General features: G+C 46.3%; 2 protein-coding genes across 2 annotated transcripts; one reads left to right on the plus strand and one right to left on the minus strand.

Annotated features, from left to right (window-relative positions):
• The first annotated feature begins 169 nt into the window (after positions 1–169).
• On the plus strand, positions 170–10,006 carry LOC106575629 (intermediate filament protein ON3). Its single transcript, XM_045699148.1, has 8 exons — positions 170–476; positions 2,112–2,320; positions 3,493–3,649; positions 4,367–4,531; positions 6,069–6,194; positions 6,716–6,936; positions 7,137–7,162; positions 9,302–10,006. Exons 1-8 carry the CDS (start codon positions 276–278, stop codon positions 9,307–9,309), a joined length of 1,113 nt encoding a protein of 370 aa, XP_045555104.1. The 5' UTR covers positions 170–275; the 3' UTR covers positions 9,310–10,006.
• Positions 10,007–11,677: 1,671 nt separating this feature from the next.
• LOC106575634 (G-protein coupled bile acid receptor 1-like) lies at positions 11,678–17,573 on the minus strand. Its single transcript, XM_014152243.2, has 2 exons — positions 17,336–17,573; positions 11,678–13,460 (listed from the first exon to the last, which is right to left on the minus strand). The coding sequence occupies exon 2, from the start codon at positions 13,357–13,359 to the stop codon at positions 12,286–12,288; it is 1,074 nt and encodes a 357-aa protein (XP_014007718.1). The 5' UTR covers positions 13,360–13,460; positions 17,336–17,573; the 3' UTR covers positions 11,678–12,285.

Consider the following 17,573-nt stretch of genomic DNA (forward strand, 5'->3'; position numbering starts at 1 on the left):
CCAAAGATACGATTGGCTGTAGTACATCCAGCACACCCCCGGGCAAACAGGTTGAGAGTAAACATTCAAGTTTTCCTTTGTGACTTTGTTGTTTTTACTATGAAATTTAGAGTGCCACCTCAGCTGATTGGACAGAGGCGGACACCTGAGTGGTGAGGGTTGGTCCTTGCCCACCTTAAAATCGGGTGATAACCTGAGAAGATGTGCCTTTCCCTAAACTCTGATACTTGAGAACCCTTCTCTCTCTGTCATTCTGACAAGAACACAAAGACAAGATGTCCAAACCAGGCGGATTCAGCAGCCAGTCCGACACTCCCTCCGGTAACAAGCCCAAAAGCTACCCGAACGTCGCCACTAACAAGGACCTTCTAGAGCCCAACAACCCGAAGGTGGACCCGAAGGACCAGTCAGCCAAGAGCCAGGAGAAGGACCAAATGGTTGGACTCAACGACAAGTTTATAGCGTTCATTGACAAGGTGTGTTATTTTATTATTCTATTATTATTATTGATTGGATTGATAATTTTACACAATCAATACATTGATGCAATAGGTCTGTCTGAAGTCTGCTGGTAATAGAGAAACACCTGTATGGCACTCCTACATAATTATTTCAGCCATATGATATTTGATTTAATGCTTAATGTGACGCTCGTCGTAAGGAGTAGACCAAGGTGCAGCGTGTTGAGTGCTCATGATAAATATTTATTTAAACTCAGAACACTAAAGCAAAATAACAAACGGAAAATGAACGTCACTTTCTGCAGGCTTTACAGAGCTGTGCAAAAACAAGATCCCACAACTGAAAGTGAAGAAAAAAAAGGGCTGCCTAAGTATGATTCCTAATCAGAGACAAAGATAAACAGCTGCCTCTGATTAGGAACCATACTCGGCTCAACACAAAGAAATAGAAAAAATAGAAATGAACATAGAAATACAAAATCTAGAATGCCCACCCAAATCACATCCTGACCTAACCAAAATAAAGAAAATAAACGGCAATCTAAGGTCAGGGCGTGACACTTCATTTATCCATTTTCTTCCAATTCATTGTGTAATAATTCCATTAGATAGACCCAAAACACATCTTGAGATAAAACAAATGTATATTTCTAATTATCTATAGGCCTATGTTTTTATACATTCTACTTAACTGTCATTATACTTCATGACCACCTTTACATAATTAGAAGTCTACCTTCACTAAAATAAGAGGCTCTGTAATCATCCCAGCAGCGGGGTTCATGTAGCCAAAACATTCTACCCAGAGAGAGGTGTTCTACCAGTCTCATCACCATCACTCACACCTGTAAAGAAAACCTGTCAGACATAGTCTCCTGCTCTCTGCTCCGCATTCTGAGCCTCTCTCTCTCTCTTTCATTCTCTCTCTCTTTCATTCTCTCTCACTTTCATTCTCTCTCTCTCGTCGATCATAGGGCGTTTTCAACTGCTAAGGTGCCACCTTGTGGCCAATAACAGAATACCATTTAAAAATTGAATTATTTTTAATCTCTTGCAAATTTTCCAAATCTATTTTCTTATATAGATTTTTGGACTTGGATTTAGTCAGTATTATATAATATTTTTGTTGGGTTACATTTGTGAGTGTGGGGGCCTATTTGTTGTTAACAGACCATAATGTGAGTATGTTGTAGTGAATCACACATTAGTTCTATATTTAACGGCCATGAGAGTCTGGGTGTAAACCTAATGCATGTTGCTGCCACCAAACAGCCAGACAGTGTGCTTGCCACACACACACACACCCACACAGTGGAATTATAGCCGTGGGCAGATCTGGTGTTGCCCAGTTAGTGTAATGAGACCCTTCCTCACTGAGACTCCACATGTGTGCACACACACGCACCAACACACACACAATGGCATCCCACAAGACTAACAGGTTGTAGAGTCACTTTTTCAATATCTGTTCAATTCCTGCTAGCAGAGAAGTGGAGGCTTACAAATATTAACCCGCAATCCCCCAGTGACATGAATAAAAATGGATAGGAGTTTTTTCCTTCTTTAACTCATTGTTGTTTACTCTGACTGGTTTCAGATGCAACAACCGTGATTGAGTTTCTCTCTCTCTCCCTCTCCTTCTCCCTTTAGGTACAAAACCTGGAGCAGCAGAACAAGGTCCTGGACACGCGTCTGAAGATCCTGAAGGAGCACGAGGACTACAAAGGCAACGTGGACGCTGTGGTCCAACAGCAGGCCAACGAGTTGCAGCGGCAGATCGAGAAGCTGGCCCGGGACAAACAGAAACTGAAGCAGGAGCTGGCCCACTGCCAGGACGAAGTGGACCAGACACGCAACAAGTCAGTGACTTCACAGAGCCTTCACAGAGCCTTTTCTAGTTAACAGTTAATAGAATCGAATAGAACAGAATAGAATACAATACAAAATAATACAGTGCAATACAATAGAATGGCATTGAATTGGACAACATGGACTGCAGAAGATAGATCTAAATTATGAATGTATTTACCATTTCAGAAAGCCCTAACAAACCACCCAACACCTGATTCCTGTGAAGCAGGCCTAGGGACAAAACTAGGACAGTCAATGGTATAATATAAATCATAGTTTAGATATTGTACAAGTCACCAGGCTTCCAGGAAATGCCACAGTCCACAACAGGAACCTCATCAGTGTAAAGTGACAAACAGCGTTTTCTCACGCTAAGCTACGGAGCATTTTTCCACCTGGGTCCCCAGGCCTCAAGAGTCGGAGGTGCTAATTCTTTATCCTTACATAAGCCTCTGTCCACTGGGTTGAGTTAAGTATGTACAGGGAGGCTCTGGTGTGCCCTGCACTATGTCTGTGGGGAGAGGTCAGTGTAGACTCCCCAGCCCCTCTACTCCACTCTACCCCCTAACCATGGACCTCTGTGTTGCACAGTACCCACAGACATGGCTCTGAGAGTGGAGAAAATGTGGAACCCTTAGGGACCTGGGCCCATTCATCCCATCCATCCTGGGCTCTTACCCAGTCTGGATCAGCTCAACACAGGCACGCTATGCTAGAGTGTCTGTCTGACTTGGGGGGGGTGAGAGGGGAACAAAGCTGCAGATGGTCTGACAGTAGGATGATAAATTGAAAGGGGTTTGGGATGTGTCGTGGTGTGTCATGCTGTGGTGTGTCGTGCTGTGGTGTGTCGTGGTGTGTCGTGGTGTGGTGTGTCGTGTCGTGTCGTGGTGTGGTGTGTCGTGCTTGCAGGTGTGTGCGCTTACCTGAGCTCCCATCTCAGTCATATCATACCTGGGCGGCAGGTAGCCTAGAGGTTAGGAGCATTGGTCCTGTAACCAAAAGGTTGCTGGTTTGAATCTCCAAGCCAATTAGGTGAAGAATCTGTCTGTGCCATTGAGCAAGGCACTTAACCCTAATTTCTCCTGTAAGTCGCTCTGGATAAGAGCGTCTGCTAAATGACTAAAATGTAAAATATCAAAACAACAACGTCCTCTTCATTATCCACTCTGTGGTCCTCCAGGTACCAGGATGAGATCCAGAAGAAGTCAGATCTGGAGAATGACTTTGTGATCAACAAGAAGGATGTGGATGAGGGCCACCTGGCAGCCGTGGATCTGGCTCTGGAACTGGAGGACCTGATGGGAGAACTGGACTTCCTGAGGCGGGGCTATGATGAGGTAGGCTGACTGACACACCCATCGGCCAATCAGAGGCTAGGTGGAACCAGAACCATATATAGCTAACATGGCGTCCAGTGTAAAAGTTTGCCAAACTCTCTTTACTGCATGGCGCTGAGTGGAACTATTGCAACCTACACCTACCCAGTGCACAAACCACCTCAAATCTGCCAACTAGGGCAGAGCGAAGGAGGCAGTTATCTGGAATGAGACACAGCCCAGATCTCCTTCTCTTTACCCCTTTTTCTCCCCAATTTCGTGGTTTCCAATTGGTAGTTACAGTCTTGTCCCATCGCTGCAACTCCCGTACGGACTCGGGAGAGGCGACGGTCGAGAGCCGTGCGTCCTCCGAATACGACCCTGCCAAGCCGCACTGCTTCTTGACACAATGCCCACTTAACCCGGAAGCCAGCCACACCAATGTGTCAGAGGAAACACCGTACACCTGGCGACAGTGTCAGCGTGCATTGTGCCCAGCCCGCCACAAGACTTGCTAGTGCGCGATGGGACAAGAACATCCCTGCCAGCCAAACCCTCCCCTAATTGTGCGCCACCCCATGGCTCTACCGATCCCGGCCGGCTGCGACAGAGCCTGGACTCGAGCCAGGATCTCTAGAGCCACAGCTAGCAATGCAGTGCCTTAGACCAGTGGGCCACTCGGGAGGCCCAGATCTCCTTCTCTAATGTAGTATTGTTGTCCTGGCTGTGGCGTGACAGGAGCTGAAGGAGCTGGAGTCTCATATCCAGAATGAGACGGTGGTCGTGAAGGAGAGCAACAAGAGATCTCTAGACATGGACGAGATCATCGACAGCGTCAAGAAACAGTACGCGGACATGGCCTCCCGTGCCAGAGCGGAGGTAGAGCTGTGGAACCAGAAAAAGGTGAGGATTTTTTTTTTTAGGTAATTTAGCAGACACTCTAATTCAGAGAGACTTACAGGAGCAATTAAGGTTAAATGCCTTGCTCAAGGGCACATTGACAGATTTTTCACCTGGTCGGCTCTGGGATTTGAACCAGTGACCTTTCGGTAACTGGCCTAATGCTCTCAACCGCTGTGGTGGTAGTGGTGAGGGGTGGTGGGGGTGAGTGGTGAGGGGTGATGGGGGTGGTGAGTGGTGGTGGGGGTGAGTGGTGGTGGGAGTGGTGAGTGGTGGTGAGGAGTGGTGGGGTGACTAGTGGTTGTGGTGGTGGGAGTGGTAAGTGGTGAGGGGTGGTGGTGGTGGGGTGAGCGGTGGTGGTGAGGAGTGGTGGGGGTGAGGGGAGGTGGTGGTGAGGGGTGGGAGTGGGAGTGGTGAGTGGTGAGTGGTGGTGGGGATGAGTGGTGTGGTGGTGAGGAGTGGGTGGTGGTGGGAGTGGTGGTGGGGATGAGTGGTGTGGTGGTGAGGAGTGGGTGGTGAGTGGTGAGGAGTGGTGGGGGTGAGTGGGTGTGAGTGGTGGGGGTGGTGGTGAGTGGTGAGGGGTGAGGGGTGGTGGGGATGAGTGGAGATGAGTGGTGTGGTGGTGGTGGTGGGGGTGAGTGGTGAGTGGTGAGTGGTGGTGGGGTGGTGGTGGTGGTTGGGGTGAGTGGTGAGTGGTGGTTGGGGTGAGTGGTGGTGGTGGTGGTGGTTGGGGTGAGTGGTGAGTGGTGGTTGGAGTGAGTGTTGAGTGGTGGTGTTGGGGTGAGTGGTGGTGAGTGGTGGCGGGGGTGAGTGGTGGTGTTTGGGGTAAGTGGTAGTGGTGAGTGGTGGTTGGAGTAGTTAGTGGTGGTGTTGGGGTGAGTGGTGGTGAGTGGTGGCGGGGGTGAGTGGTGGTGTTTGGGGTAAGTGGTGAGTGGTGAGTGGTGATTGGGGTGAGTGGTGGTGGTTGGGGTGAGTGGTGAGTGGTGGTTGGGGTGAGTGGTGGTGGTTGGGGTGAGTGGTGAGTGGTGAGTGGTGGTTGGAGTGAGTGGTGAGTGGTGGTTGGGGTGAGTGGTGTTGTTGGGGTGAGTGGTGGTGGTGGGGTGAGTGGTGGTGGTGAGTGGTGGTGAGTGGTGGTTGGGGTGAGTGGTGAGTGGTGGTTGGGGTGAGTGGTGTTGTTGGGGTGAGTGGTGGTGGTGAGTGGTGGTGGTTGGGTGAGTGGTGGTGGTGATGTGTGGTGTGTGGTGGTGGTTGGGGTGAGTGGTGTTGTTGGGGTGAGTGGTGGTGGTGAGTGGTGGTGGTTGGGTGAGTGGTGGTGGTGAGTGGTGGTGAGGGTGAGTGGTATCTATTGTCCGTCAAGAATAACTTTTGTTTAGCAACTTAATCACAGTTACACATCAGAGCCACACACACCAACATTATGTATCACAGTAAATGATGTTGACGATGCAACAAGAGTGATGACTATCCTAAATATATTCACTGATTCCCCTCTATCCTTTCTCCCCCTCTCTTTTTCTCCCTCCCTCCCTCCCTCTCTCAGATGGATGACATAGTGCTGACAGCAGGACAGTATGAGCAGGATGTACGTGATGTGAAGAAGGAGATTGCTGACATGCTCCGTCTAACACAGAGACTGAAGGCAGAGCTGGAGACCCTCAAGAAGCAGGTGAAACGCTCTTGCACGCACACACACTGTTTCCTATATTTCTATATCCTTCTCCACTTCCGTTATCCCTCTGACCCTCTCTCCCTCTGACCCTCTCCCTGCCTCCTTTTGACCCTCTACCTCCTCCCTCCCTTTGACCCTCTCCCTCCCCCTTTTCTCTGACCCACTCCCTCCCCCCTCTCTCCCTCTGACCCTATCCCTCCCCTCTCTCTCTGACCCTCTCTCCCTCTCCCCTCCCTCTGACCCTCTCCCTCCCCCTCTCTCCCTCTGACCCTCTCCCTCCCCCCTCTCTCCCTCTGACACTCTCCCTCCCCCTCTCTCTCTGACCCTCTCTCCCTCTCCCCTCCCTCTGACCCTCTCCCTCCCCCCTCTCTCCCTCTGACACTCTCCTCCCCTCTGACACTCTCCCTTTGACCCTCTTCCCCACCTCCCTTTACCTCTCTCTCTCCCCCTCTCCCCCTCTCTCTCTTACCCTCTCTCCCTCTCCCTCCGACCCTCCCTCCCTTTCTTCCCGAGTTCAGAAAATAGTTCTTGAGAAGGACATTGAGGATGTGGAGGTGGACGGGCAGAATGCGTTGGAGCAGGCCAAGGATAACATTGTTGCGCTGGAAGATGCTCTCCGCAGGGCCAAGCAGGACATGGCCCGTCAGGTCAGGGAGTACCAGGAACTGATGAACCTCAAACTGGCCCTGGACATCGAGATCGCCACCTACAGGAAGCTACTGGAGGGAGAGGAGATGAGGTGAGTGGCACAGTGGAGTGGGGGGGACCGGGGGAGAGAAGTGTGTGTGGTGACGGGGGATGTAGGAGGGTTATGTGTGAATGGGTGGGGTCAGGATTGTGTTTGTGTCTGCGTGAGAGAGAGGGAGAGAGAGAGATTGAAATGGAGAAATACTGTAGTATTCTGCCTATACTTAGCCCGTATTCTCTCTGTCATTTCAGAATGAATGACCATATACGTCAGCAAGGTAAGAGCTCTTCTTATTCCCTCCAGTGATTCACTCTCTTCTTCATTAGTTTATTTAACCTTAGAACCTCTAGGTGGCATCTACATGATACTTTCCACTTCAGAGTAGCAGTGGAGGAAAAAGTACCCAATTTTCATATTTGAGTAAAAGTAAAGATACCTTAAAAGAAGATAACTAAAGTAAAAGACACCCAGTAAAATACTACTTGAGTAAAAGTCTAAAAGTATTTGGTTTTAAATGTACTTAAGTATCAATAGTAAAAGTATAAATCATTTCAAATTCCTTATATTAAGCAAACCAGACAACACGATTTTCTTGTTTTTAAAATGTACAGATAGCCAGACACACACTCCAACACTCAGACATCATTTACAAACAAAACATTTGTGTTTAGTGAGTCCACCAGATCAGAGGCAGTAGGGATGACCAGGGATGTTCTCTGTTTAGTGAGTCCACCAGATCAGAGGCAGTAGGGATGACCAGGGATGTTCTCTGTTTAGTGAGTCTACCAGATCAGAGGCAGTAGGGATGACCAGGGATGTTCTCTGTTTAGTGAGTCCACCAGATCAGAGGCAGTAGGGATGACCAGGGATGTTCTCTGTTTAGTGAGTCCACCAGATCAGAGACAGTAGGGATGACCAGGGATGTTCTCTGTTTAGTGAGTCTACCAGATCAGAGGCAGTAAGGATGACCAGGGATGTTCTCTGTTTAGTGAGTCTACCAGATCAGAGGCAGTAGGGATGACCAGGGATGTTCTCTGTTTAGTGAGTCCACCAGATCAGAGGCAGTAGGGATGACCAGGGATGTTCTCTGTTTAGTGAGTCTACCAGATCAGAGTCAGTAGGGATGACCAGGGATGTTCTCTGTTTAGTGAGTCTACCAGATCAGAGTCAGTAGGGATGACCAGGGATGTTCTCTGTTTAGTGAGTCCACCAGATCAGAGGCAGTAGGGATGACCAGGGATGTTCTCTGTTTAGTGAGTCCACCAGATCAGAGGCAGTAGGGATGACCAGGGATGTTCTCTGTTTAGTGAGTCTGCCATATCAGAGACAGTAGGGATGGCCAGGGATGTTCTCTGTTTAGTGAGTCCTCCAGATCAGAGGCAGTAGGGATGACCAGGGATGTTCTCTGTTTAGTGAGTCCACCAGATCAGAGACAGTAGGGATGACCAGAGATGTTCTCTGTTTAGTGAGTCTGCCATATCAGAGGCAGTAGGGATGACCAGGGATGTTCTCTGTTTAGTGAGTCCACCAGATCAGAGGCAGTAGGGATGACCAGGGATGTTCTCTGTTTAGTGAGTCTGCCATATCAGAGGCAGTAGGGATGACCAGGGATGTTCTCTGTTTAGTGAGTCCACCAGATCAGAGGCAGTAGGGATGCCCAGGGATGTTCTCTGTTTAGTGAGTCTGCCATATCAGAGACAGTAGGGATGGCCAGGGATGTTCTCTGTTTAGTGAGTCCTCCAGATCAGAGGCAGTAGGGATGACCAGGGATGTTCTCTGTTTAGTGAGTCCACCAGATCAGAGACAGTAGGGATGACCAGAGATGTTCTCTGTTTAGTGAGTCTGCCATATCAGAGGCAGTAGGGATGACCAGGGATGTTCTCTGTTTAGTGAGTCCACCAGATCAGAGGCAGTAGGGATGACCAGGGATGTTCTCTGTTTAGTGAGTCTACCAGATCAGAGGCAGTAGGGATGCCCAGGGATGTTCTCTGTTTAGTGAGTCTACCAGATCAGAGGCAGTAGGGATGCCCAGGGATGTTCTCTTGATAAGTGTGTGAATTAGACAATGTTCCTGTCCTGCTAAGCATTAAACACGTAACAAGTACTTTTGGCTGTCAGGGAAAATGTAAGGAGTAAAAAATACATTATTTTCTTTAGGAATGTAGATAGGTAAATGTAAAAGTTGTAAAAAAATATAAATAGTAAAGTACACATACCCCCAAACAACTACTTAAGTTGTACTTAAAAGTATTTTTACTTAAGTACTTTACACCACTGCCGAGTAGTTCTTTCCCATCCTCAGTAAATGTGTAGAAGGTGAGTAAGAAGAGAAAGATCCGATAGGAAGGAACTGTGACCTGTGTTGTGTCATGATCTGTGTGTCCTACTAAAATCAAATCATCTCTCTTTTGCTCAGATTACTAAAACAAACCAACCAATCCCAGTCCTTGCTTGCACGCAGACATTGATTTGCCGTCGAAGCCCCTCCTGACTCTGAAGTCCCTCCCATTAGATGCCGTTGCCCCCCAACCAGCCCCAGGAAGCCCCTCCTGACTCTGAAGCCCCTCATTAGATGCCGTTGCCCCCCAACCAGCCCCAGGAAGCCCCTCCTGACTCTGAAGCCCCTCATTAGATGCCGTTGCCCCCCAACCAGCCCCAGGAAGCCCCTCCTGACTCTGAAGCCCCTCATTAGATGCCGTTGCCCCCCCAACCAGCCCCAGGAAGCGTCTGCTGATCAGAATTGAGGTGGAGGCGGGCAGGGTCATGTCCAAGAGCTTACACTACTCCGACAATTAACCAAGCCCACCGTCACTCTGCTGTCGCTATAGTAACACTGTGTTGTACCTCTTTCTCTCTCTTTTCCATCTGAAAACATTGCGGAGTCTTTTGTTTTATGTTAAGGTCATTGTTTAATAAGCGAAGGTGTTAAACTTTGTTTTCACCTGCAGTTTGGAAGACCATGTGTGACAGGAGCTCTTACAAAATGTGTCCTGTGCTCTTTTTCATTACGTTTGTGGTGGGAGAATTTATCCGTGTTCTCGTGTGACTGGGAAGACCATGTCCTCCAAAGCTTGAATGTCACTGAACCAGGTCCAAAATAAAAAGAGAAAGTATTAAGGTACCAAATATGTGTATGGTTTGTTTAAGGAGTATGTCTGTCACCCTATACAACTCAGCCCTGAACTCAAGGTATACATGGGCCTATTGTCACCACACAGACAGAGATATACTTCCTAGAACCCGGGGCCACCAGTGTCGTCATATAACTACTTACATTCAGTATCTCCTTTTGATGAAAACAACTGTCTAATTTGACAACGGTAATGTTAAACACAACTGTCTAATTTGACAACGGTAATGTTAAACACAACTGTCTAATTTGACAACGGTAATGTTAAACACAACTGTCTTATTTGACAACGGTAATGTTAAACACAACTGTCTAATTTGACAACGGTAATGTTAAACACAACTGTCTAATTTGACAACGGTAATGTTAAACACAACTGTCTGATTTGACAACGGTAATGTTAAACACAACTGTCTAATTTGACAACGGTAATGTTAAACACAACTGTCTGATTTGACAACGGTAATGTTAAACATACCTGTCTGATTTGACAACGGTAATGTTAAACACAACTGTCTAATTTGACAACGGTAATGTTAAACACAACTGTCTAATTTGACAACGGTAATGTTAAACACAACCCTGTCTGATTTGATCAACGGTAATGTTAAACACAACTGTCTGATTTGACAACGGTAATGTTAAACATACCGTCTAATTTGACAACGGTAATGTTAAACACAACTGCCTAATTTGACAACAGTAATGTTAAACACAACTGTCTAATTTGACAACGGTAATGTTGACACAGAGAGACAGACACAGAGAGACAGACACAGAGAGACACTCCTCCCTCTCTCTCTCTCGCACACACACTCAGACAAAGGCAACACACACACTAACAAAAAGGCTTACACACACAGTATAGGACATAAAAAATTCTGACCCCATGTTAATAATCTGTCTCTCTTAACGTCATGTAAAAATTCAGACCTTTTATAGTTACACATGGCTGGCTCTTACCCGGACTTAACTCTCTCTCTCTAGTCTATTTGAGAATATGTTTACATGTCAAATAGTTAGTGTGAATAGTCACACTAAAGTTCTCTTGTTTTCCCCATATGCACGAGTTATAGTTTCAACAAAGACATAGAAAATGTATACTTGATTTGCCGAGTAGGCAATAAAGTAACGTTATAAACTTTGCACATTAAACTGTGAATATGACCAACCCTGTTTGAGGGCGATTAGAAATCAGTAGATAAAACAGTCTTGCTTCAAGGATTCTTAGCACACTGATACAGACTTACAAATAGGCAGACAATGAAAGAACCATTCTTGTTTTCACTTCAATTTTGGAAAGATAATTTACATTTTGGAAAGATGATTATCTTCCCGGATATGGTGTAACCTAAAGAACTTCAGTTCCTGTCTGGCTCTTTTCAAATGTGATCTAAATGTTAGAATCTCAGAGTTCTAATCACTCCCCTGTGTTCCAGATGTATTTTGGACTGCGGAGGAGCACAGAGCACAGCCCTCTCTCCCCTGTTCAGAGCACATACCAGCACCAGATAAAGGCTAGGGAGGGAGAGAAAGTGTGTGTGAGAGAGAGAGAGAAAGGAGACAGAGATGGGAAAGAGAGAAAGGAGACAGAGATGGGAGAGAGAGAGAGAGAGAGAGAGAGAGAGAGAGAGAGAGAGAGAGAGAGAGATAGGAAGAGGGAGAGAAAGAGAGAGAGAGAGAGAGAGAAAGAGAGAGAAAGAGAGAGAGAGAGAGAGAAAGAGAGAGAGGGGGAGGGGGAGGAGATGAGATGCTGTAGTGATTGATGGAGTAGTCAATTAGATCCATCTTAATTCGGCCCATCTGCTCTTTCATATAGAAATGAGCCCAGGTCATCATAATAGAGGTCTCTGTTGATAAATCATAACATTATGTTTATCTCTAATGGATTGAATCAAAATAAAAAGATTGGTGACTTTTACAGTGATTGTTTTGAATTTATTATGACTACCCAAATAGTGTACACGTGTATACTAATGGCTTTAAACATAACGCGCTCAATGGCCCCAATGGCAAGAGTCACACATGCTTTCAATGCTGTGACTATAAATTGACAGACATGGGAGAGGTGGGGCAACCCTACCAGTCCTGCACATCGAATGGGGTCTTTCTGCAACTTCTCCCTTACAGCCAGGGTCCACAGACTCGGGGCGCCACTGCAATCAAACATCATCGAGGAGTAGAGGATGCTTCATCATCCATATGCTATAATCCCCATTTATAATCCCACACGTCCATCCCCAAAGTGAGAGCAGTCCTGTCCTGGCTACTCAGAGAGCCATATCCTCAGAGTCCTGTCTCCTCCTCCATCTGTCTCGGAGTTTATGGAGAAGTTTCCTCACCGGGTCCGTATACTGCCTGTTGGCCAACCCCAGGACCAGCGGCATCACTGCCATGCTCCCGATCCCCGTGCACGACAGCACGATGTGTGTGGTGGAGTTCCCGCGCGTCTCCTTGCTGAGCAGAAACGTCACACAGACGTGTGTGTAGATGATGTAGGGCACCCAGCAGGCCAGGAAGGTCAGCGACACAGCAGCAACGCAGCGCGTGTAGCGGAGGTTGAGCCTCTGCTCCCGTTCCGAGGTCTGACCACCACCCCTGGTCGCCACGGAGCGGTGCAGCCGGCAGATGTCCTTCATCTGGCCCCGGGTGATCCACAGCACACGTCCCGTCATGCCCGCGATGGACAGGATGGCAGGCGCCAGCAGCCCGTACACCTCGAGGTAGATGAAGGCGTTGGGGAAAACCCGTCTGTAAGAGCAGCACTCTGAGCCGACCGGCGCCGCTCCCGCTGTCACCACGGTCGAACAGTTCACCGGCGCACCCGGCGCGCCCGTGTCGTTAAACGAGCAGCAGCCGTTCCACCCTGGGCCGGCCCGGTTGTTCCAGCCGAAGGCGGGCAGGGAGGCGTAGAGCAGTGGCGGCGCCCACACGGCGAGCAGCGCCAGCGGGAAGCGGCGGTGAACCCAGAAGCTACTATAATGTAACGGACTCACGATGAACATGTACCTCTCATAATGAACTATCACCAGGTTAAACAGGAACGCCAGAAACAAGAAATTCGGAAAAATATGAACCAGGAGACAGGAGCTAAAACTCAGCGGGCGGTTGAGTCCCATCCAGGGGATGAACGGCAGGGCCACGCCCGTACACAGGTCAGCCACTAGCAGGCTCAGGAAGAAGTAGTTTGGGGTGTTGTAGAGCTGACGGTTACAGGAGATGCTCAGGATGATGACCAGGTTGGCCAGGATGATGGCGGTGGACAGGGGCACGGTGATGGCGTAGATGAGACGTGCCTCCGACAGCAGCGGCCGCACAGCAGAGTCATTGGCCAGGTCATCCATGGCTGCGGTGGTTGTGTTCCTCCACAGTTGTCCTTAGTGTGCCAGACCTGCGCCCCCACTGCTACGGAGACTTCCACAGCTCCCATTAAACTGCAGGAAGCCTGGGTGAAGACAGACAGACAGAATACAGTGAGACCAGAGGTCATGGAGCATGATATATTCAGAGCTCAAAAACAAACTGCCTGTTAGTCGCTCTGGATAAGAATGTTGGCTAAATGACCGACATGTAAATGTATACGCAAACTACTCTCTAGTCTAGAGACCATATGATGCTGTAAACCCAGTGTGTCAAGCAAGACAGGATTGGATCCCTGAAATAGCCTTTATCTCTAGCATCACGTATCAATGGTATTAATTGATCAACAAATCAGGCAGAAAAGATTCCCAGCAGTACATCAGGGCTTGAGGGTCTGTAACTGAATAACCCTAGTTTATTGGTTAAATGGCCTATTTAGGTAAAACACAGTGTCTTCGTGTTCTGTCTCTCCACTTGTAGATAGATGCACGTAGATGTTATCTCTTTAAACACAATTACAACAGTCATCATGGCAGCAGGATTGCTGTTTCCTCTCCATTGCCCCAGCGTAAGAGAGAGGAATGTTTAAAAGACGAGTGTCTTTGTTTTCTTCCTGCAGACTGCTGCGGTTCACGTAGATTGATCCCAAAGGAAATGTAATATCAAGCCATTGGTCTGAATTGGCAGGAAGAGAGAAGGACAACGACTGGGGGGAAGAGTTGACAAAATGAAAGCCCTATATTACTGTATATGACAGGCAATCATATTTGGGGGGGTAGAGTTGACAAAATGAAAGCCCTATATTACTGTATATGACAGGCAATCATATTTGGGGTGGGGTAGAGTTGACAAAATGAAAGCCCTATATTACTGTATATGACAGGCAATCATATTTGGGGGGGGGGGTAGAGTTGACAAAATGAAAGCCCTATATTACTGTATATGACAGGCAATCATATTTGGGGGGGGTAGAGTTGACAAAATGAAAGCCCTATGTTACTGTATATGACAGGCAATCATATTTGGGGGGGGGGTGGAGTTGACACAATGAAAGCCCTATATTACTGTATATGCTATACATTTCTATCGGATTGTTTTGATAGAAATATAATGGATATATTCTATATGACAAGCAATTGCATATAATCTATCTAAATGTATTTGTTTTGTAAGCTTGGGCACTTCACTCTTAGAAAGAAATGTGCCATCTAGAACCTAAAAGGGTTATTGGACTGTCCCCATAGGAGAACCCTTTGAAGAACCTTTTTTGGTTCGCTTTTGAGTTCCATGTAGTACCCTTTCCACAGAGGGTTCTACGTGGAACCCAAAAGGGTTCTACGTGGAACCAAAAAGGGTTCTCCTATGAGGACAACCAAAGAACCCTTTTGGAACCCTTTTTTCCAAGAGTGTACTGAACAGACCCCATCAGGTCAGACTCTGTAGTTAGTTACTATACACCTTCTTTTATGCTTCTGTAATTTGTGGACCCAGCTGGCTGAGGGTTCAGTATCTAGACTAGCACAACTAATGCAGGGTTGTAGAAAGTGACACCACACTGGAAAAAGCTAAGCGTTCCGAGACACATTTCTATGTGAGATACATTATCTCACATACAGTAACACCCTCATGCACAGATGTAGAATCTTAATTTGATCACGCTTTGTTTGCTGAGAATTTTCTTGAAAAGCAGGAAATGCAAATCTGTAGTGTATTCAAGGTTTATAACAGCTTCTAAAGTATTTTAAGTGGAAATGACAATGCCAGACTTGATTTGAACAGATTTGAACAGATGCCTCTCTAAAAAGACCACATATGTAGCTAAAGTGAAGGACTAAATTGAAACTTTAGCGGGGAGAAAACTTAATTTGTAGCTCATTTATGAGCTGAATGGCCCGGCTGCTAGGGTGAAAACAGTGGTTGAAGCCTTAGCTGGGAGAACCGTTGCTTTTCCATTGTTGTTTTTTCGTTGCACTTGCATTCAGTAGCATCTATGAATCATATTATACACGGATGGTTTCTAATGTTGTGAGATTCTCGCTAGTGTTTACAGAACGACTGGTTCTGAGAGATTAGGATCAGGAGCTGCAGTTGTAACATTAAGCAACTGTAACAAAATGGATGACTGCCGCGTAGCCGCTATTGTGTGTACATGGATTGCTAAGGCATAATAATATGAGTGTGTATTCTTATTTTAAACATGTAGCTCTGTACCTGTCTATTAATGCTATGTATTGTCATTTTATGTAGCTCTGTCCTTCAGCTGTAATTGTCTGTTGGTGTTCTGTATTATGTTATGTTTTATGTTTTGTGTGGACCCCAGAAAGAGCAGCTGCAGCTTTAACATGGACCCTAATAAAATACTAACAAAAAACGTACTAACCTCTACAATTATTTTATTTTTTCATTAAATTATAGTCCACATAATTCACATTTCCTGTTGCTGCAGGATTATCCTCCTGCTGTAGAAAATTGTGTCAGATTAAGATCCTACATCTGTAGCCCTATTTTATAAGTTGAAGCTGTTCTTAATGATGTGTTGTAATGTGCCTAAAGGTAATAAACCAACATGCCAGAATACATGTTGATTCTCGGGACCACCCGTGAGTAATATGTATACATGCATGACTCTAAGTCGCTTTGGATAAAAGCATCTGCTTAAATGTCATATACTACTATCATTACTACTAGTCACTTTAATAATGCCCCTTTAAGAATGTTTACTTATCTCGCATTACTCATCTCATATGTATATACTGTATCCTTCACTATCTATTCTTTACTATCTATTACATCTTAGCCGCTCTGTCACTGCTCATCCATATATTTTATACTTCTATGTTGTCATCCCATTCCTTCACTAGATTGTGTGTATTAGGTTTTGTTGTGGAAATGATAGATATTACCTGTTAGATACTGCTGCACTGTTGGATGTAGAAGCATTTCGCTACACTCGCAATAACATCTGCTAACCATGTGTATGTGACCAATACAATTTGATTTGATTTGTACAAAGCCAACCTTTTGACTCCTTGTCTTAAAGGAACCAGTAAAAAACTGCTTTATAACACAGACAGAGAAAAGACTCCTTGCAGTTTGACAGTGGCATGGTAACAGATGTCCTTGTTAGAGACACAGGTGGGTTAATGTCCTTTTATGGCTGAACTGTAACATACAGAATTCTCCCATGGACTAACGCATAACCTGTGCTCTCTTGTCAACCCGTTACATCCTGTCACCCCTTTACAAAGGGGTTAAATGAATGGCTTCCATTCTTTCAAAATGGAGTGTTCATTTAGATCAGGGATGGGCAACTCCAGTCCTCGGGGGCCTGATTGGTGTCACACTTTCTCCCCAGCCCCAGCTAACACACCTGACTCCAATAATCACCTAATCATAATCTTCAGTTTAGAATGGAATTAGTTTAAATCAGCTGTGTTTGCTAGGGATGTGGATAAAGTGTGACACTAATCCGACCTCCGAGGACTGGAGTTGCCCATCCCTGAATAAGATGCATTGCTCAGAGAAATGGAAGGTTAGAGAGGAGTGTTTCTTAATCCTGGTCCTGGGGATCCAAAGGAGTGCACATTTTAGTTTATGCCTTAGCACTAACACACCTGATTAAAATCACCATGATGAGTTGATCGTTTGAATCAGGTGTGTAGTGCTAAAACAGGACCAGGATTACGAAACACTGGGTTACAGCAGGATGTAACTGTGTTTCTCCTATTAGAAAATCCTCCTATAACAAAATACTCATTTACTTTTGATCATTTTACAGTAAAAGCCAAATGTAAATTTTCATTTTACAGTAATTTGATAATTATAATTAAGGTTTAGTCAAGTCTACTTTTAACTGAGCTCCAACTCCTCAGAGGTTGAAGAACCCTAAATGCTCATATGATTCATATGTCTTGATTCATATGTCCATTACAAGAAAAGGGTGTTGAAGACAAAGCTCACCTTTGTAGGACAAGAGATTCAGTCGTCGGTTCCCTGTGAAGGAGAAACGCCTTATCATTTGATCAGAGAACAGGTGTATGCCACAGACAGCTTATATCAACAGCCTTCAGATCCCAAATAACAACCTTTCTCCTCTGTGACCTTCCACACTCTCTAAATGACTTGCCACACTACACACACTCCCTGTGGTGAATCTAGCCAACGCTACAGAGAACTGTCCTGCTGCCCCTCAGAAAGA

The sequence above is a fragment of the Salmo salar genome, chromosome ssa17 (genome assembly GCF_905237065.1).
Source record: "Salmo salar chromosome ssa17, Ssal_v3.1, whole genome shotgun sequence".
Taxonomy (NCBI): domain Eukaryota; kingdom Metazoa; phylum Chordata; class Actinopteri; order Salmoniformes; family Salmonidae; genus Salmo; species Salmo salar.